The sequence below is a fragment of the Thunnus maccoyii genome, chromosome 13 (genome assembly GCF_910596095.1).
Source record: "Thunnus maccoyii chromosome 13, fThuMac1.1, whole genome shotgun sequence".
Taxonomy (NCBI): domain Eukaryota; kingdom Metazoa; phylum Chordata; class Actinopteri; order Scombriformes; family Scombridae; genus Thunnus; species Thunnus maccoyii.
In genome coordinates, this window is record NC_056545.1 from 29,878,646 (window position 1) to 29,900,508 (window position 21,863).

The following is a 21,863-nucleotide window of genomic DNA, read 5'->3' on the forward strand; positions in this document are numbered from 1 at the left end:
ATCACTTCATTTCTAATTATTGTTTTTGAGTGGCATGTTTATTCAAGGTTTCATTGAGCTTATAAAGACAAACTCTTACACCTGAATATCTAATGTGTTTTTATATTTTCTCTCTTTCTTCCAATCAGATGCAATGTGGACAGCAAAGTATCGCGAGTGGCGTGGCTCAATCGCACCACCATTCTATTCGCAGGAAGTGAGAAGTGGTCTCTAGATCCTCGTGTCATCCTGATGGAAAACACAGCGGTCACAGAGTACAGCATCAAGATCCAAAATGTTGACGTCCATGATGAGGGGCCCTACGTCTGCTCCATCCTCACAAACAAGAAACCAAAATCCACAAAAGTGCATCTCATTGTTCAAGGTAAAACACTGCTACGTCAACAGCCCTGACAGTGATTGTATTCAGCTCCAGTAAATTACTGAAGGTGTCAAACAAGAACAATGCTGGAACAATGCTGTGTGTTGTTTGTTTAGAGCCATAATTTTGCAGTGTGCGTATTCATTTTTTACAGGTGCAGCATTGTAAACTCAAATTGTTGATATGGATGGGACCAGTGCGAGTCTGTTTTAGGATGGTGTGATCAGATGGAATTCACAAAGCATTAGACCTGGTGATGAAACCGGGATTCAATCTCGATTTAATTTGAGATTGCTGATAGATATTGATTTAGGGCACATACGTTGAAAAATGTCCTGGCTCAGTTCATTGGAAAGTCCTACTAAATCAACTGTCAGCGCTGAGACTTTTGTTATCTTTTATGATGAAATCAATTTCCTTCATGGTTAGTTTCCACAAACAATTAGCAGCACCGCCCTGAGTCTGCATTTGAGGTCTAGATCATGGAGCTGCACTAAATTGACATATAATTAAAAATTAGATTAAGTAGAGGTATGAGATACCTCATATTGAATCACAAAGAGAGAAGAGAAGAAGAGATACAAAAGAGATCAAGAAAAAACCTACTGGCAACCCCTGAGAAGGCGCATATTGCATTTCAGATTGTAATATCAGAAGAGAAAAAAGAATAATTTCTTTGCTTCTTTGAGAATAAATTCTAATAATTGTTCTGGGACACATTGCGACTACTGTAGCATGTCTTATGAAAAAAAAATTGACACGATCCTTACAAAAAGTGTTCAATTTGATGATGTTCACTTTCATGAAATGATAATTAACATTGAGTATTTTTCACACTTTATAATTCATGATGATATCTCATTAACTCTTAATTGATGCTGAGAAGCGTCAGGCCATGGTTTAAATCAAACAATAGACAAGCATATTCTTGCACAGACAAGAAAGCACATCTCCAATTATACTTTCTCATGGATTTTATCTGTCCTTTCTCCTTACCTTGAATAACCCAACCATCTGGATGCTGCAAGCTCATACTTGAAACTAAAAGCAGCCACGCGATCCACAGAATGGGTAAGGCTAGGCTTTGATACGCCAACAAAACACTGCTGGTGCTCTGTGTTGTTCACACCAAAGGAGGGATGCACCTGCTCCAACTATCAGTGTGCATGTGAGCAACAGTGTCTGTCAGTGGTATGAGGGCAGCAAGTTATAAACCAGCTGCTGCCACAACTCTTTATGCCAAGTCTTAATAGTATTACAGTACTACAGCAAATAGTTTTTACGTATGCTTGGTCGTAGAATATGGTGACAAAATATCAAGGATTTTGTCCTACATTAATGTATATATGTATACATATATGTTCTGTATTTACCACTAGTTTGGCTGTAAAAAAGTAACAAGTCTAAGAGTCTACAGCCATGTTAGTGGCTCTTTGAGACTGTGCTTAGGCACAGCTGGTCTTTTGAGCTAAATGTTAATGGCAGCATGCTACCATGCTCACAACTACAATGCTGACATGTTTAACAGATGTAATGTTTACTATGTTCACAACAAGTGGCAACTACCACAGCTTGATGCCGAAGCCAATGCAAAGTACCTTATTGGGAAACTTTGGTATTTTTCAAGCTGGACCCTATTTCCCCATCGTTTGTGTGCAGGTGTCTAATGGGGACAACAATTTTTGAAGTTTGTTGAAAATTACCGAAGTTTTCCTTTAAAGTGCCACCAACAGCTGCTAGATGCTCCAACTGACTCCCATTAAAAAAAATGTCAACTTCTCTCTAGAAATACTAAGTAATGCTATTTTTTTTTTATGGGTATAATTGCAAAAGTCAGTCCTCAAGTGTGCTGGTGGTCATTTTGGAAATTATTGTTCCATTAATAAGATTTGAAGCTCACCTGCTGCTCTCCTCAGCTCTGGGACTTGCACTGAGTTGGACTGTGGTTGCAATATTTTGATATGTTTAATGGTATTTTAGTACCTGTTAGCACAATTTAGATAAAGTAGCTAAGATTAGCCCAAAAGAGCAGCACTCGGAGTTCCCATTAAGCTAGCGTTAGCTTGGGTCCGAGGTTGTAGGGCATGTTTCCAGAGTGAGAAAGACAACACCATGTACTCCTTATGTGGAAGGTCCTGGCTCCAAACGGAAAAGATGGCACCAGCCATAAGCAGCAACTCTGGCCTTCAAACCAGCTCCAATGAAAACCAACGGATTTTGCTAATACAAATGAAAAAGCCTGTACAATCAATTTCTCTGCTCTCGCATGTTTTGGATTAAAATCTCCTTCAGAGGGAGTTGGAGATTGACTGTCCTCAGGCAGGAAACACTCTGACGCTTTAATTTTGAAGATATAAGAATTGCTTTTTTACAGTGCAAGTGAAGACTCTGTCACTGATCTCCCCATGAATTCTTATTACACACTTGTTTTTCTGGCTTTCCTCTGGTGGAGAGGGAAGGGATGGTTGAAGGGAGAGAGGCCAAGAAGCAAAAAAAGAGAATAATTATTTTATACTGCCTGTTGTTCCATATTTCTGTACGGCTTCTGTACAGTATAGGAGTGTAATGCAAAATGGTGGGTGCCGTGGCAGTAGTGATGTAGATTTAGAAATATTTATGTAGTGTTGTTAATTATGTTGTTTATTAGGGTAGAGGGACAGACATGCTGTCAAATAGCATGGCCTAATATTTCTTCCATGCTGGCACTAGTTTTAGGTCCAACAGTGGTGCTGCTTTGGCCTGATTACACACATGCCAGTACCCAACATGATGAGTGCTTTAATATACAATTGCTGCCACTTGTTAAACTTTGTGAGACTTTGGTGTTACGGGAACATTTCATGAGAAGAAGCCCATATTTATGTCACACTGAAACACCCTGGAGTTACAACTGAATAGAAATTACATGAAATGAATAGAGTACACACTGCCACCTTTATGGCAAAGAAAGATCAGGAAGTCCATGGGGGATGTTAGTGGGGCCATTCGTCCCCACAGGCGCTCTCCTCTCTAGCACCTCAGAAATGGAGATTGGTGTTGAACCTGTACACAGAGAAGGACTCTGGAGGCTAACATCAATCAGTCCAGTGACCTTGTCAGCTGATACCCTCAGGAATATAGGACATCTGCTTCCATGGTGACTGCACACAGGGAGTGGACTGACTGCAGTTAAGCCACATTACTAGAAAGAATAATATCTTGGAGTGCTTTGTAATGCATAGCGCATGTATTCCAAGGACTAGAACTGGCAGAAAAGGAGCAAAGGACTCAACATCAAGTGATATTTACACTGTGATCCCAACTTTAAGGACTTCATTTCTGTTTGTTCAATGAGAAAAGAGCCCTGCTGTTTCCCTCTTATTGACTCTCCCTGGAACACACCAGGAGAGTCCTCTGTGTAACTGCATCTTATGTTGGGATACTTGAAAACACAGATGTTCTATCTTACACAGGCTCCACCCTCTACTGGACTCTATGGGTAATACTCTTCTCCAATCACACGTACGCAATCACCCACTGACATTTGCATGTACGTAGCTGGCCAATCAGGATGTGCCCACTGATTCCGTGTGTCCCACACAGTATAAAAGGCAGTGCCTTGCTGCAGTTCCCATCCTCTTTTCCTCAGTGACGGTGAAATCAGCTCACTGATCTTACTTCTCTGGTGATGGAGTCGCAGCTCCAAGTTTGTTCCTGTCCATCGAGCCCCAGTATTGTCGTAGCTGCCATGGGGCATCTCTTCCGCTTCAAATGCCTCAGACGAGACCACGTAGAGAGCAGCATAATGCAGCCACCGCCATGTGGGCACTGTCGGGCACTTTGTCCAACTTTGTCCAACCGGCAATGGTGTGACCATTTTCAGCTGTGAGATTTTTAGTATCAAAAATGTGTCTTCTGCTCAGTGTGTTTTTAAAGAAAAACTTGCTTTTCATTAAGCAAATTCAAGCACTAGCCTATAAACCATGTCTTTAACTTATAAGTCTTTGGGCCTGCCATAGTGCGTAAAGACCATTCCTGTTCACTCTCCCAACATAAGTTCACTGTGTGTGAAGTGTGTGTACATGCAGTATAGGCCATTTTCCACAAAGCCACGTTGGTACTGCACCTAACCCGGTTAGGCTTTGCCATCAACTGGCAGAAGAGCGTCCCACAGCCATGCCAGCAGGTTGAGTATCTGGGAGTCGTGCTCAACTCGGTCAGTCTGTGGGCTGTTCTTTTGGAAGCCAGATGGACAGCCCTGCAGCAGGCAGTCCTCAGACTGCGGCAGGGAGTGGCAGTGACAGCTTTGACTGTCATGCAGGTACTGAGGCTCATGGCAGCGGGCCATCCAGTTGTTCCACTGGTGGTTTGTCATTGTGCACTTGGATCCCAAGAGGCGCAAGCACCACTTGGTGAACATTCCCCCATCAATGCAGGAGGACCTGCGTTACTGGGGGTCCCCACAACATCTGTTGATGGGAACAAAGCTGGGTTGAGTGACCTCCTACGTGTTCACCGATGGGGGGGGGGGACAACTGTCTGGGGAGAGCGATAGGTGGTGTGTGACCTAACAGCTGTAGTCAGAACACAGCAACAGGAATGATGCGTGTCTCATCTACAGACTCTGATTTGAGAGAGAGACTGTGCATCATTTTACATACAGATGGCACTCCAGAGGAAACTTCATTATTTAAATCTTCCAATGTGGTGACAGAATCAGTCAGAATCTACGGTAATTAATGTTCTGCATTTTCTAAATATCACACTGGAAAGCTGTTACTCACAAGTTTAACAATAAAACAGTTTGAAGTAACGCAGCGGTACTCAGGATGCGTCATGAGCTCCATCAAATCTGTCCAGACAGTTTTATTAAATAAAACTTTGAACTCAGGTTAAGGAATCAAAACATTTTTTCTGTAAAGTCATGAGGATCATTACAGTGAGTTTTTCATTAATGCCACTTACAGTCAAGTCTCAAAATATTTGCAGTAAACATTTCTGTGCGTGGACTTGTATCTATATAATCAGTGTGTAAAATAGCCTCTGACAACTTAACAGAGTAGGCATCAACATCCTATTTGTCGTGAACAAATAAAATATGTTCGTGAAACATTTAAAAACAGGTTCAAACACAGTCCTGCTTACTTTACGCACAGCCGGCACAGCGTTGATACCGTCATTCATCATTTAAATATTTGGACAAAACAGTGACTGTGTGCTTTTCACACACTAACCAGCATATTTCCAAACCCGATTTTGTATCTGTTTATTTATGGATATGTACTTAAAAGCATACATGAGGACTTTCAAATATGTAGAGAACTGCAGAATTAAATGTTTTATTATCCTATATTAATTGTTTGCACAAAATAAGCGGCAGCAGCAGTATGCCAGCAGCTGCACACATGAGAACACATCAGCTTCATTTTCATTCTACCATTGTCAGCATATTTGGATTGAGGTATATTAATATTTGGGGTGTCCTGAATATATATTTTGGAACTTCACAGGCTTCACAGAGATGAACTCATTTCTCTCTCTCATTCAGCCTCTCTCACCCGTTTCACCCGCGTTTAAAGAGGATGAGAGGAGCCCATGTGATTGGTCATTATTGAAGCCCGCCCCGACTCCACCTGCGCGTAATGCATTCCTCCCACTAAAAATGTATTCAGTCTCTCTTCCACCTTGTACCTGGCTGTGCCCAAAGTGTGCCAGTGCTGATGGTCTGGAAAATTGCAAAAAGTGTTGGCAACACCCACGCGCGCCACACACCAGGAATTAAGACTTGCCTGTGCCCTATTTCAGGAAAATTATCATAAACAATGAAATATTCTTGGCTAAGTAGTCTGAATCAATGGCACTACCACACTTTCTAAAGTATCCATTGTGCTCTGTGTGTCCCTCCCTGTTTGTACGGACTCTTTTTGTTGTAGCATAATGACAAGTGCAAGCAGTCTATGTTTGGTATTTTTTTGACATCGAAATGCACATTGGCAGTTTTTTGTCATTTGCAACAATGGCATTACTGCTGCACGTTAATGCAGCCAGATCTGAAACACTAAAAGCAACCAGTAAAATGCAGCATGTGTTTGCTTTTACAGGAAAAAAAATGACATTTTTTGAATGACAATCTTGACGTTTTTCTTGGTCAAGACTAGTTGCCTAACAACAGCAAGTGGTCCCGACCGGGAAATTGTGTGCCCATAACTTTTCATTTTTATTCTCAGCCATCTTAGTGTTACATGTAATTTGGTGCCTTAGAACGCAGGAGAAAAGTCATTATCCTCTGTAACTATTGTAGTGGGGTAATTTGATCTAAGCAAGTCTAGTTTTAACATTGAATTGCTGTCAGAAGCTGGATCATTAATTCAGTGAACACAAATGGGATTTGTTAGGCAAAGTTATTGATATGGCTAATTTTGAACTGCTCATTCAGCAGAACTATGCCAACTTCTGGAAAATGAAAACTGCTGTTTTAGTATGACTTGAAGGAGCTGATTAGATTTTTATGAATAATAATGACTGATTGGCAGGCAGACAGATGTAATTATTCTGAATCACAAACTGACAATCAAATAATTGATAGAAGTGATGATTATAATAGTGAAGTTAAGGATATGTTAGAGAAATATCCCTTAGGTGTAACACCTTTATTGTTAGGAACATGGTTATACTATAAAGGAACAACCTGCTCTGGGAAAACAATGTTACTGGTGCCAATCTTTATCTTCTCGTCAGTCAGTATCAATCAGTAGAGACAGGTAAAATTAGTTCTTGAGCAATTTGGCCCTGGACACAGTCTGGATGTTATTGGCAGCATTTGTATCTTAGACTGTTATTTCTTTGAAACAAAGGCAAGTCTGTGTCTATAGCAACTGGTCTATAGTGTTGCCAGTATGAGTGTCCATTAATGAACATATCAGTAAATGTAAAGGAAGTATCCTTCATCCATCTATTTAACTTGGAATCCACTCTCATTTTAACAACCTCCAACATGTGAAAGTAGAGTTGAATTGTAAATGGTTTTAATTTAGCAGGCATTATGCTCAAGAGGGGGCTAAGTCATGTGTCCATTTCAATTCATTCCTCTTCATAACACTGAACAAATGAGATCAGGAAATTCTCCACTTAAGTAGTATAGTAGTGGTAGTGCTAGAATGTCTGTTATTGGGTTAGTCTCAAATATTGTGTGTATATTGTTATGTGTTTAGTTTCAAGCCTTCAGATCTTGGTTAATAATCATCAGATTCAGACATTTTCTTTTAAGTTCTACCATGATGTTTTGTTTGGTTGTAAACAGTGCTGTTCATATAGGGTGGGTTGGGCCTTTAAAGGAGAAATGTACCCAAAATCCTTTTTTAAGGAATTATTTACAGTAAAACATCCATTCATTTGATAATTCTGTTTATGTAGCCTAGTTTCTGTGGTAATATCTTTCCATCCTAATAAATTGACAAAGCATGGAAAAGCAACTGAGGTCCAAATTAAAAACATAAATGTTAACACAGCATACTTAATGAGTTGAAATTTGAAGAAGTCATGACACAGAGAACATAATTTTACTTCCCTCCACTCAAAAATGTGCTGCTCATTGTTACTTTACTTGGATGCTTCACTGTGCAGAATGTATGTCCAGAGTTTGTTTTCACATTCATCTGCTGAAAGTGGAAAGTTTCTCTGTGCTCACTTTAAATCTTTTTTAGTTCATGGGGCGGACCTAAGAGCATGATTTGTGACTTCACAACTAGTTTGGAGCCAATCATGGTGCACATACACTGGGGATGGACTTTTAAGTGAAGTAGGAGACATCTTTTGTCCAGCAGTTCAAATTTGGAAATGAACAATATTTGCATATTCATAGATTCTGGATTTTTTTAATGAGGTATTTGGAGTATATGCCATTTTAAGAATGTCTGACAAGGCAATTGAACTTTTTTATGGAAAAAACACATCAGACAGTGAAGTATTTTTATGTCTTAAAACATGTCTGGATGGGACCTTTAAATTTGATCAGCAGGATGAGGAGTTTACAGCAACTGAAACAACAGTTAAGCCTGCCTCCATTCACCAAGTTTACTTCAGTTATTGACGAACAATACATCAACTCGAACGTAGGTTTTGTTTCAAAATTTTAATTAGTCTCCCACAGACTTGTGCCATCAATCAGAAAACTGCGCTCTTACCAAAATAAAGATGTTTCCATATGTGTTGCTTAATAGACACAGAACTTACTCAGTATTGTACATACACAGTCTTGTGGTAAAATAACAGACTGGCAGAAGATACAGTCCGGCTCCCACACCATACCTGTATGAAGCACATTGAATATAGAGGCTCTGTGAGGTTCTGACATAAATGTCTAAATATACAATCAATGTGGTGTCTAGTGGACATTGGTCTTCATACATAGTGTTAGATCTCCTCCCTTTCTGCCTGCAGTGGTTCAATTGGCCACTTCCTGCAGGAGGTGGCAGTTAGGGAGGGTCGTTATGGTAATGTGGTGACACCTGGGTGGGCCTCCACCAAGGCTATATCTAGCAGTCTGGTCTCGTGTTCTCTCTCTCTCTCCTAGGCTCCACATTTCTCCAGGTTTTGGGGGGGTTTTTTTGACATTTTTTTCCTGTATTCAACAGTAGCATACACATTCCTTACTCATCCATATATTCCATTCGCTACTGATACAGTTACTCTCCATACCTCATGCCTTTTGTAAATAGTAATGTTGTTTTATTTCCAATAAAATATTCAATTGGTACTTTAACCTGACTTGTATCTCCTCTTTGTCACATGCATTGAGCCGGTTTGTGACAACAGTCTATACTGCCGTCCTAAGCTAACTACAGTAACTACATTTTTGGTTGGTTGAAATTGAGGTATAGTTAAAAATGAACTTATCTGTTTTATGTTGTGACAAAGTTTCAGAGTTCAATTTAGTTTTGTTTAAGAGAAAAAAAAACTATTACTACTACTACTACTAAAAATTGCAGGAATTACAAAATCTGAATCAAAACCAACTCAAGCAGTACGTTACTGCGGTCTACTTTGGGGTCCTATTGGCAGATTTCGCTCTAACCATCTAACCTCACACAACAATGCCATCAAGAAGGCATTCATTTTCAACAGGGTCTCTCAACGCCAGATTGCTTGCCTCACATCTGCTGGTCCCATCAGACTTAGGAAGTCATTATCTTACCATCTTATAAATAACAAGGGTCAGTCACAAGAGGTATGTAAGACCTTCTTTCTCACAACTCTGGATACCATCCGAAAAAATGACAGGCTCATTACAGCTCCCCATCAAGCTTGACACCCCCCAAAGAGCGTGAAATACATTCTCCAGCTAATAAAATAAATTTCACCCCAATTTACAAACATGTTGAATCATTTAATCCGTTAGCCATTATAGAAGAGAACACGCCCCCAAATGAGGATACCTCCCAAGTGATATAACTGTTCAGCTGATGTAGAAGGAGTTTGCTGCAAACCACTGTTCATACGAAACATACTGGAAAGCAGGAAAGAACAGCAACATCAGCTTCACCAAGCTGAGAGAGGAGCAGTGCAAGCAGTGTCTCCAGCATGAGCTCCATATGAAGGCCAAACACCAGGCTGCCAACCAGGACCCCACTCCCGTCTACTCCACTTGTAAAAAGTGGGAGGATCACAAGGAGAGAGCAAGGGAGGTATTGATGAGGCACTACAAGCTTGATGCAGAAAAACAACAAAAGTGACAACCTGTCCATCCGCAGTGTGAACCTACAGAAAGTAATCATGCTGCCCCGAATGCCAGGGGTGAAGATAGCAGTCTTCACCAAAGAGATCTCCATTTTCCATGAGACCCTTTTTTATCTTGAATTATATTATATTTGTAGAGTACATTAAGGGTGTCATTTTGACAAATAAAAGAGAACTGTACTATACAGCAGTTTTGTTAACAAGAATGTCAAAACTTTAAACCACTAACAACCTGCAGATAGAACCTTATAATTCTAAGGGGACGCTTTGTCACAGTTGGCAAGAAGACAGGATCAAAGAAAGAGTATCTCTGTGATCTGGCATGAGGGGATAGCTGGGAGGAAGGCAGAGAAGATGTAGTCTGCCTATTTTTGTACTCTGCAAAGGGAGTGTGACGTCCCTCATTTTGTCCTGTGGATGGACAATTGCACAGCACAGAACAAGAATTAGTGCCTCCTGACGATGGTCGTTGTGGTGACCCACAACTCCAACTCCACTGAAGACACCACACTTAAATATTTTGGATGAGGGCACATCCTCATGAATGCTGACAGTTTTCATCATGGGGTGGAGCGAGAGATGAAGAGGTGGCCTGGGAGTGTTGTCCTTGATTTCCAGGACTTCAGCAGTGTAATTGCATCCTCTAACTCTGGAGAAGTGGATGTGGTGGAACCGCAAAATGAGGATATCCAGGCATGGGAAGGAGGGCACTCCTTGACGAACCTGAAGAATGCGCCTCATCTGGCAGACATGGCCAATTCAGGAGAGGATTAAAGAGCATGTGGGTGAAACTCTCCCACAATCAGGAGAAATTCACACCACTGGACATCCTCATGAAGAAGACCACTCTTGACATCCCTGAGCAACCCAGGCCTGCAATGAAGGGGGTTGGGAGGCAGAAGAAAAGCAGACATCCTGACAAAACTCTGCCCTCTGATGCCACCAAACCGCCGGGTGTTTTGGGAAAGTCTTGCCTAAAGTGTCGCAGATGAAGAGTGAGCTGAACGTCAGTCAAACAATCTGACATGAAATGGGACTGTATATCTTTCCTTTTTAAAGAAATTATTCTTCTTTTCATTAAAGTCACATATTTTAATAAAACTTCAATGTTATTGAAATAAAATTTAAAATATGTAATTACAATCTGATATGAAATGTCACTGTATTTCCCTTTTTAAGAATTTAATCTGTTTTAATGAAAATATCTAAATTAAATGTAGCTATTATTGAAACAAGTTAAAAACGTAATAAAATCAACAAATTTTACTATGAGTCAGTGTAGCTATTGTGTTAAATAGTAGACAAGGATTACAGGATTAGGCAACTTTACCTCATGAATACATGTACAATTACTGCCAGTTAAAATACTTTCAAGCTATTTTTTCTCAGTTTTACCTTTTGCATAATTACTGCAAAGGCTTTGTAGCGCAGAGTACCACTAATGTTGTGTGAGCATCACGCCAGCAGCACATTAGCAACACATCTTCCATCTGTGTCAACAACACTTTCCATTTTTAGAAGTTTAGTTTGAGCCACACAGAGGAGCATGAACCAAGTACAAGGCCTCAGAATACCCACAAAGAAACTGATAAACTTTGTTACAAGTAATGAAGCTTTCTTTACTTTTTTTTTTGTTTGCCAAATGTAGATACATATAGATGTACATAATGTAGATGTACTATATATTATCATTGGTTGTGGGGAAAAATAGATTCCCACAAAAGGTTCTAATTCTAACCAAACATTGATTCTTTTTATGTTAGTTGTCTCTCCTTGCCTGTATTACACTGTGTGTTGTAAAAATGGAACATACAGAACTTTGTGAGTGCACAGCATAGTCATGTGTAGCTCAACACGGCTCCATCTCCAGTGAAAGCAAATGTTTGGATGCATTTCTGATTCAGTAATCTCAATTTTCAGACTCTTGACTGCAGTGTGTCTGAGCTATTCATGTTTTTAATTCAGTATCTTTTGAAATTAAAATGGCAGTTAAGGTAAGTGGCCTTTGTCAGTGTTGGACCAAAAATTAAGCCGTTTTTCTTTCTTTTTCTGCTCTCTTTCCAAACACTTTACTGGCTGCCTTGTGCAATAATGTGAATAATGCAGCTCTGAGACAAATGGAAACTTTTTTTTTTTTAAAACACACAAATTTTTGATTTGGAACCTGGTAAAAAACCCAATTGAGATGTTCCGAATGCACTCCATACATGTCCAAAGAATGCTCCTAAAACCTGAATAATATCAGCATATCCCACATGTCTTAATCTGAAAATGCTACATTTGGAATAAAGCCTAATTCAGAATATCCAAACAGAATATGCTGTTTTCATGACCCATATCAAATTCGGAATATTGTCATATTTAGAATAATAGTAGAATATTAGTGTGCATGTAAACATAGTCATTGTTTACTCATCACAGCAAGATCGGAACACAAATCAGAGTTAATGTCATCGCTTTAAAAGTATCTGTATGGATTCACACCACAGTGTTAATTTAACTGACTTTGTGTTGGTATTTTGACACCATAATGGAGTTGCTACTGACTCTCAGTGTATTTAGGGCCTAATTCAACACTCATTGACACTAACCAGTGTTAGAAATGAACTCTCCACACTCTCATCTGTTACATTAGCCCCATATGGGACTGTCTTATCCACAGGAGGTTCCCATAGAGAAGTTGAGGGAAGTGACTGTGGGCTGCTCTTTGTTAACATGAAGTACATTTGCCAAACCAACCAGTGTTGAAAACACTTCTGATGAAGTATAAATCTCAGGCGAATCTGAGGCAAAGAAGATGCTGCATTCTAAAACACATTCAGACAAACCACACAGAGATGAAATTCCTGCAACCCTGTCTCCTAGAAAGTATGCTTATATATCACTAAATGGATTTCCCAATTAAGTTGCATGAGCTGCCTGGATTATGATCCCAATCGATGTTTTTTTTTTTTTAGAGTGAATGAAGCGATACATTTAAAGGTTCTATAAGTTGAACTGTGAAGCAATTTACATGTATTGATCGTTTTTTTTTGCCAATTGAGTGAACGGAGAGTAATGTAATGTAAAAAAAAGAGACCTTCCCCGACTTTCTCGGTTGTCTGTAACAACCTTTGGACTGATTTCTGAACTGATTTTCCGTGAAAATCCAACAGAAGTGACGTTTTTGCACACCCTTGCCTTGCCTCTCTTCCACTAACGTCAACAAATGACCAGCATAATAACACAACACAACAAAAATGGTGCTATCCAACTAGAAACACCCTGCAGATATTAGCTGTCCAGCTAATGAAACCAACCACTACACATTGCACAACAAAACACCCCCGCAATGACAAGTCGCCCACTCCCGAGCACACAAACAGCTAAAACACATTATTTCCTCAACAAAGGAGCAGAAAACAAGCTCCAGAGCGATAGCAGAACATAGCTTACCCCTTTTGTTTATTCCTGTTGGTAGTCCAAAGGTCATAATAAGCACACATTTCACAACAAAACCGCAGTGCGTTGCTCCCCGACCACAGCTCATTGAGCCTACCGGTTTCTGACTGACTGGGAGTGAGAGATACTTTGCTGAAACACGGTGCAAAACACAACGTTAGAGATCGTTTATGTAATTAGGAGAAGTGTAAGTGAGGAAAAATACATCGCCTGCAGTAGTCTCACAGCACGGGAACATGAGCGCAAGCACCAGGATGTTGACTATAGCTGTCACTAATGAGAGGGAATTTCTGATTCCTACATATAGAACCTTTGAATATTGCACTGAAGCCATAGGGAAGTGGTCGGGGTGGATTAGGGGTGTAGAAGACGCAGGTTAGGGAGGTTAGCGAAAAATTGTGGTTTTGCTTAAATGTTAATAACCATGTGCTTCAAGTCATTGCAGATTTGCCACAAAGAAGTTTGATATTGCTGTATTCACTACTGACAAGGTATTTTAAAAGAGAAAAAAAAGAAATAATTTTCACTGAACGTTTCAGTCATATTTTCAGCATTAACATTTTTGCAATTTACAACTTTTCTCATTATGTTGAGATCAAACTTTCAGTTTAAATTCAGCCTGCATTATGTTTCCTGCAAAAGATATTTACTGTTACAATTTAGTAGTCTATTAACGTAATTTCTAGCAGATAGGGTTGACAGAGCGTGATCTGTGAAGGTCTCATCAGCACCAGAGTTTGAATTCTGAATTTGCTATGATCTACACACAATGTATATTTACAATTGAAAGCAAAAAAAAAAAGTAATGACAGGAAGCCAATACTTATAATACTACACACATGGAAGACCATCAGCTGAGCAAAGATTCAAACTAATGCATGCTCTTACAGTTACCTGTATGAGCACATTCAAGAGATGAAGGAAAAAAAGTATTGATTTCAGAAAGCATATCAATTACTCAACTACGTAGCATTTTACAGTAACATCAGCAGAAGCACTTTAGTACTTAAATGGTGATGAAATAAAACTACTAATTTCTTCAATCATGGTTTCACTCAACTAAATTTATGGAATGCATTTTTTTTTTTTTTTTTTACACACACTTATCGCACACTCCATCTTTTTGACAGCTGTAATATGTAATCACATACAGTACAGTGATAGTAAAATAAAACAGCCTGACAATTTTCTTGATTTAAGTGCTGTAGGTATACACACACAATGTGCTCATTAATTCCTTCTTGGGATGTGATTTTACACAATCATTTCCTGTCTCGTCTCCTCTCATCTTCTGACACACAGTCAGGATTTCTCTGAAGCGGTTCCTCTGGATTGGTTTGTCAGGGGGAAAAAAAAGGAACAAAAAGTAAAGTCTGTTCAAACATTCCTGACCATGTTTGTATATTCTATGCAACAACAAAATGCAACCCTTATCTGGAAACTGTGCGCACATTATTCTATAGATACAGCATGTGTGGTACTGTATGTATGAAGTTGGAGTCTCATTGGCATTCACTCGATCAGTTTGAAAAAAGGTATAGAAGAAGAGAGAGACATTTATAAGCTGTATACCACTGCTCTGTAAGCCATTGTACTGCCACAATTGGGGCTATATTGCATGGAAAAATTGTGAGAAATAAATCACATTTCTGGCTCAACGACAAAGAAAAAAGGTTAAAAAATACACAGCAGGTCACAGTAATAGGTCACAGTAATAGATAATAGTTCACAATAAATAGACTGTGTCCAACTCACTGCCAATTTCCTATACTGTATGTTCCTCAGGCTCATGGTTAACACATGATAGTTCTATGAAATCCCACTGAAGGAAGAACAGACGGCATACAACCCCAACAGTAGCAGTGACAGAGGTGTGTGAGGTCTGGGCTCCAGCAGCTTACAGGGATGAATCACTTTGGAGTCTGAAAGGTGGACTCGTTTCAAATACTTTGTTGGGCTCAGAATCTTTTGATGCTTTAGCTTTAGAGAAAAGTGTGTCATCAGGCTTAGCAGAGTCAGCTGCTACTTTCACCAGAAATGCCATTACAGGGTGGACTGTTAGCTGGTGACAGTGCACGTCAGTGGGCCAGTGAAGGCAGCTTTGTGTGTACCACACTGAGACACACCAGGGGAGGCATCCTTTGTATCCGTCTCTGCAAAGCTTAACTACTTGGAATATTTGCCTGTGGGTAGCCCTGCAAGACCTGCCAAATTTCCCTGAGGGAATTCCCAGTACATAAATCCTTCTATTTGATGATTTCAGTAGAGAATCTTGCATTTTATAACTAGTAAGACCATTGATAATTCCTACTGGTTCACTGTTGGTGAAATCAATACATGTTTCGGGTGTTTTAAGGCATTTTTACCTACCAACCTGTAACCTGGAGCTTTTCATGACCTGAACTTTTAAGAACTGTATCAGGTCCTGCCTTGATTTTGTGTTTTAAAAACTGGAATGTTGAAAACCTGATAATGAAAAATATAATTTTTAAGCACAGTTTGGTAGGGAAGTGCAGTTGTGAGACAGACAGCAATGGAAGAACTGGCACCGAGTAATTTAGAAATTTATTACTTATTATTTAAAATTAATGAATGAGATAAAAATACTCGGTTGCTGTTGCTTTTTATTATTATCATAAAATTTGAAGTCAGTGACTTGATACAATAGTTTTAAAAGGGTGTTTTTAACTGTGTTTGACTCCAGAAGTAGCTATGTGGGGATAGCCCTACTCTTATAACATCAAATGCGCTGAGAACAGGAAAACAATACTCATGTCCAAGGCTTATGGCAATAAAAGCAGAGGGCATAAACTTGATGCCAAGTGGGGCTGATTGCCTGTTGCCCCGCTGCTATGTGATTGGCTATTTTTGCTTAGTAACTTGTTGTCATTCGCTTATAGTTAGCGGTTAGCAGAAGTTGTATTTCACCTGGAAAGCAACTGCCATCATGAACAAAGTGGATTATCTTCTAGAACACAAATTTGAAACTCTGACTTTTGAAGAAATGCGTGAGATTAAACGCCACCAGCTGCAAACATTGTTATAAACCAAACCACAGGCAAAAATAATCACAGATTTAATGTGGAATGGTTCTCTGGAAAGAAATGGCTAACTAGCTTGTCAAGAAAGGTGCTTTTTTGCTTCCCATGTGTGTTAAATGGAGGAGATGGCATCTGGTCAAGAGCAGTTTTCAGGATTTCATCTTTCTGAGAGGATTACCCAACATGAAATCAGTGGGAGTCATATAGACAGCGCAGTAAAGTTGGGCTTGCTTGGCCGAGCAAACGCAGCTAACGTTTCCCAAATTGACAGCTCATACAAACGGCCGCTACAGGATTTTAACACCAGAGTCATTGAAAAGTTTGCCCAGAGGAAGAACCACCCTGCCTTCTTTCTTTTCAAGTGAGCTTTGAATTGATGAGTGAAAGAATTATAGTTTATCTTGCTGTTAAAGCATGGTATGTATGTAATGTGATTCCATCAGGTCATTTTTCTAATGGTCATGGCTGGATTTTATTGTGAATCAAAGGCTTGGTGCAAAACTCACTGCTGCTGAACTGTTTAATCGTCTGAATAGTGAGATACTTATTTGCCTTTACTCATGGGGGTGTCTCCTTCCTCTTGCATTTACTTAAAACATGTGTTCCCTAACAAATGCCACTCCCTTCCTCCTCCTATTGCTATTCTTCAGCCTGCAAACAGCTTTTGTATTGACAGTCACATTGCCATATTTTATCTAGTCTTGCAGTGTCCTGTAGTTATGGTGTAGAAGAGTCAAAGTATCATTATTTCAGGAGGGATATGAACCATTATGTCAAACTGTAAAAAATACTTATGTTACAAAATACCTCATGTTACTGTGCTCCCAACACTGTGCACACAATCCACAGTCACACATCTAATTATATGAATTAGAAATTGCCTGGATACTGAAACACACTTGCAGCTCTTGGCTAACAGAAAGTCCTGCAATGTTGAGGCTGTGCTGCCTTTTCAAACGAGCAGGTGTATCCCAACCTCCTAAGAGCACCTGGAACTTACATAGTACAGTGAAAACAAAACCTGTGACAATGCAGGGAGTTGCTTTTCATGTTCTGGAAACACACCCTGCCATATTTCTCATATTAATATTGTGTGAGAGCATCCTGTGAGGGTCCTGTTAGTGTAACTCATTAAGCACCAACCTTATCACAGGATCTTAAGCTACAGGCTGGTGAGTAATGATTTAGAAGCTCAGCCAGGTAGCTCGGTGCCATACTATGCAGGGCCTTACAAGTCAAGTAAAATTTTAAAAATCAATTCTAAAACGGACAGGCAGCCAGTAAGGGGAAGCTAAAATAGGGAAAATATGATCATGCCTTTGTGATTTGGTTAAATGTCTGGCGGCTGTGTTTTGGACACCCTGAAGCTGTGAAAGCATGTTTTTTTGCAAAGACATGTAAACACTGCATTACAATAATCCGGACAAGAAGTGATAAAAGCATGAATCACTCTTTAAGATCATTAAAAGACATAGAAGATTAATTCTAGAGGTATTTTTCAAGAGGAAAAAGCATGACTGAGCTAGCCTTTTAATATGAAAGTGAGGTTCTGATCTAAAATGCTGTAACTCCAAGGTTTTTAACAGTGGGTACCACATGCTGTGCTAGAGAGCCAAGAGCACACAGAACTTGGCCATAAGTGTGCTCAGAGCCTATAATAAGGATTTCTGTTTTGGAGGAGTTAAGCTCAAGAAAATTCTCTGCTATCCAATCCTCAACCACAGCTAGGGAATTTTGCAGGGAAGATAACTTAGCTAATTCAGATGGTTTGCAGGACAAGTACAACTGAGTATCATCTACATAGTAATGAAATGAAATATCATGCTGTTTGATCATGTGGCCCAAAGGGAGTAAATAAAGAGAAATTAAAATTGGTTCTAGAATGGGGCCCTGCAGCACCCCATACATAGACAATGCTTGAGAGGAGGTACAGACATCAACAGACGCTATGAATTTTCTTGAATGAATGAATGAATTTTAGAAAAGTATGAAGAGAACCACTGGAGGGCAGTCCCAGAGATACCAACCCATGCTCTCAACCTTTTAATAATAATGCCATGATGCACCCTGTTAAAAGTGGCACTAAGATCAAGCAGAACCAGTACTGAGCATTCACCCTGTCTTCATCAACGTATCACTGACAACTCCTACAAGGGCGGTCTCTATGCGGTGTTGCTGTCTGAAACCTGATTGAAATTTCTCAAAAATATTATTACTGATCAAGACTTCCAACGATTGATTTGAGACAACGTTCTCTAGGATTTTTGATAGAAAGGGAAGCTTAAAAATTGGTCTATAGTTGCTCTGGTTGGAGGGATCAGAACCAGGTTTTTTGAGAAGTGGCCGGACACCAGCAGTGTTAAAATAATTGGGGCACATCCAGAAGATAAAAGAACTGTTGATGATTGAAAGCAGGAAAGGGGCTACACCATCTAGAATATCTAATAAGAATTTAGAAGGTATTATGTCCAGTGGAGTTGATAATGTTGGTGGTAATTTCCTTAATAACACATAAAGTATCCAGTATCCATCAGACAAAGAAGTGTGTGTGTGTGTGTGTGTGGTAGGGGAGGGCAATCTTTGATCAAATGTCCTTAATCTTGTTCATGAAAAAGGTTAAAAACCTTTCACAGTCTGCATTTAAAGTGATGGGGACACCAGGAGAACCAGGGTTGACTAATCGATCAATGGTCAATAGGTTTGTGCTGGTTGGAGGTGATGAGCACTGAAAAATATTTTGCTCTTGCATTTTTAATTTTACTGTTATAAGATTATATTAAAAATTTCATTTGCTCACAGTGCACTGAGAGCTTTGATTTCTTCCACTGTCTCCCAGTCTTTCTACACACCCTTTACATGCCACAGATTCTTTCAGTAATCCAAGGTGACACAGTAGATGAAATGGATTTAAATAAATGTTTTAATGGAGCAACATTATCCAAAGCAGTTGTCCACATATGATTGAGGCAGTTCACAAAGTCATTTGTGTTTGAAAGCAAATGTAAGGATTCCCCAGACACCACAATTAATGAGGAAAATCTTGAAGCACTAGTGTCATTAAAGATGTGTGAACAGATTTCTTGCTTATGAGGATTCCTGTTAACAGAAAACTAAGAGTTAAAAACAAGACATAGATGATCAGAGATAAAACAATGTCCCTGAAAAGTAAAAAGTAAAAAAGCAAAAAGTAAATCCAATGCATGGCCACATTTATGAGTAGGGCCTGACACATGTTTAGTGAAATTAAAAGAAATTTAAAAATTCAGTAGCAAAGCCATCAGAAATATCAATGCAGATGTTAAAGTCACCATCAATCAAAACTTTGATTTTGGAGGACAATAGATAACAACAAAGAGGACAGGATCTATGCAGTAAGTTTTTAGGACAAGGGCCTCAAAACTAGAGAGATCGTCGGAAGGTAACAGGCCACATTTAAAAGACTTATTGATATGGGTCACAATGGGAGTCAGTTGGAACCAGCATCTATTCCTCATTGGCTTCAGCCTCAAGCCGTGGTAGTTGCTGCTTGGTTACATTTCTGGGGTGGAAAAGGCCTGTTTGTGGTTTGATGTCTACATGGCTACTGATATTGACTATTCTTGTGACCTAGTTGTCAGATATACAAACCACATAATATACATGTGTGTAACTGCTACATCTGTAGAAACTCATACCATAACTATGCATAATGTAATAAATAAATGTAATAATTTGCACAAAGTGTAATAACTTATTACATAATGCACAAAAATAATTACATTTTACGCTTACCATTTTTATATATTATTGGCAGATTATTATATTATCAGTTTTTATTGCATTTATTTATTTCATTATGCACTGAATTTGGCCGGGTCCTTGTCAACAACAAAGAGGACAGGGTCTATGCAATATAAGCAGTTCATCCCATGAATACTGATTAGAATTCAGGCCATTAGGACACTAAGAGGGCATTAAACTGTACAACCATTGTACTGTACATGCCATGCATAATAGATTGCTAGGACTCTAGCAATCTATTATGCACTCTCTTTCCGGTCTCTTTTGGAGTGTTACAATCTGAATGCACAATCAGAATCTTTTTGAGTCCTGAAAGAGTAAAATGTTGAATGAATCTTCTTTCTCAGTTTCACAGCTTTTTCTTTGGTAACAGGTGTGTATTAGGGCTTGTTTTTCTGGTTCCCAGGATGTCACATGAGCTGCAGTGGCAAGGGCACTGGTTTTCACATGATGCATGTGGGTTGGTAAATGACCCCACTCAATTCCACTGGATTGCTGTAGTTTTATTGGTACATGTCTGTAGAGATTATTTGCCGTGACAATGGTAATGCATGTTTCTTTCTTCTTTATAGACTCATGCTACTTCTACAATATTGAATAATAACAACAATGGAGAGAATAATGAAGAGATCAATTTTAATTTGCAAATTTGAACCAGTCTTTCCAACTGAACAATGGAATAAATTGTGTTGCTGCTAAATTGTCAGTTGATGATGGAATAACTCCTACAACACTATGACAACACCTGCTGTGATTTATATGGGGACATTTTCTGATGCACAGCTGAAAAGGCCTACTTTAAAAATTAATTTGGATATCTCAGGTAAAAGCAATTCAAACCCACAGAGAGTCAGTTGATGACATAAATACATTGAACTGACATACTGCTCTGATGCACGATATACATAATTCCACTATATTGTTTATTGGGGTGAAATCCATTTGTAGCATGTTGAACTGGTAGATTCTGGTAAAGAACTGGTTGTCACCATTTTAACTGATGTAAGATGAATTCCAAAGAAACCAGGAGCACATTAAATGGTAGATCTCTTAGTAGTGAAGTGGATTCTCTCTTGTGAAGTGATTCTGAAGGAAACACATCGATTCTCAATAAGGTATATGGACAGAGTTACACATTAAAAAATATTTCAGTAATATTTCAGTTGATTACTTCTTGGATTGACTTCAACCTCACAGTGACGACACAACCTGTTTTCTTCATGGATCTAACGAATGAGAACATGTTAATTTGGGAGCTTTAAAGGTGTCTGTAGGTGTATTTAGGTGGATGTTACCTTTGGACAGAGCCAGGAAAGCTGTTTCTCCCCCTGTTCCAGTTTTCATGCCAAGCTAAGTTAACTAGCTCCTGGAGCTCTAGCACAGAAATTCATTTTGACTGATCTTTACCATTGTCACTTCAAATAACCTGTCGTAACATCTACCAGTAAAACTACAGGATTACAGTGGAATTGAATGGGGTCATTTACCAACCCACTTGCATCATGTGAAAACCTGTGCACTTGCCG

At 39.3% G+C, this 21,863-nt stretch overlaps 1 protein-coding gene and 1 long non-coding RNA gene across 3 annotated transcripts in view; one reads left to right on the forward strand and one right to left on the reverse strand.

Moving 5' to 3' along the window:
• opcml (opioid binding protein/cell adhesion molecule-like) overlaps positions 1–21,863 on the forward strand; it is a 204,026-nt gene that overhangs the window by 96,805 nt on the left and 85,358 nt on the right. For both annotated transcript variants that reach the window (XM_042431510.1, XM_042431509.1), the window contains one exon: positions 129–364. In XM_042431510.1, the coding sequence (XP_042287444.1) occupies positions 129–364 (236 nt within the window). The remainder of the gene's footprint in view (positions 1–128; positions 365–21,863) is intronic.
• LOC121910329 overlaps positions 14,620–21,863 on the reverse strand; it is a 109,245-nt gene continuing 102,001 nt past the window's right edge. Inside the window, exon 8 of the long non-coding RNA XR_006099654.1 lies at positions 14,620–14,843. This is a non-coding gene — a long non-coding RNA (uncharacterized LOC121910329). The remainder of the gene's footprint in view (positions 14,844–21,863) is intronic.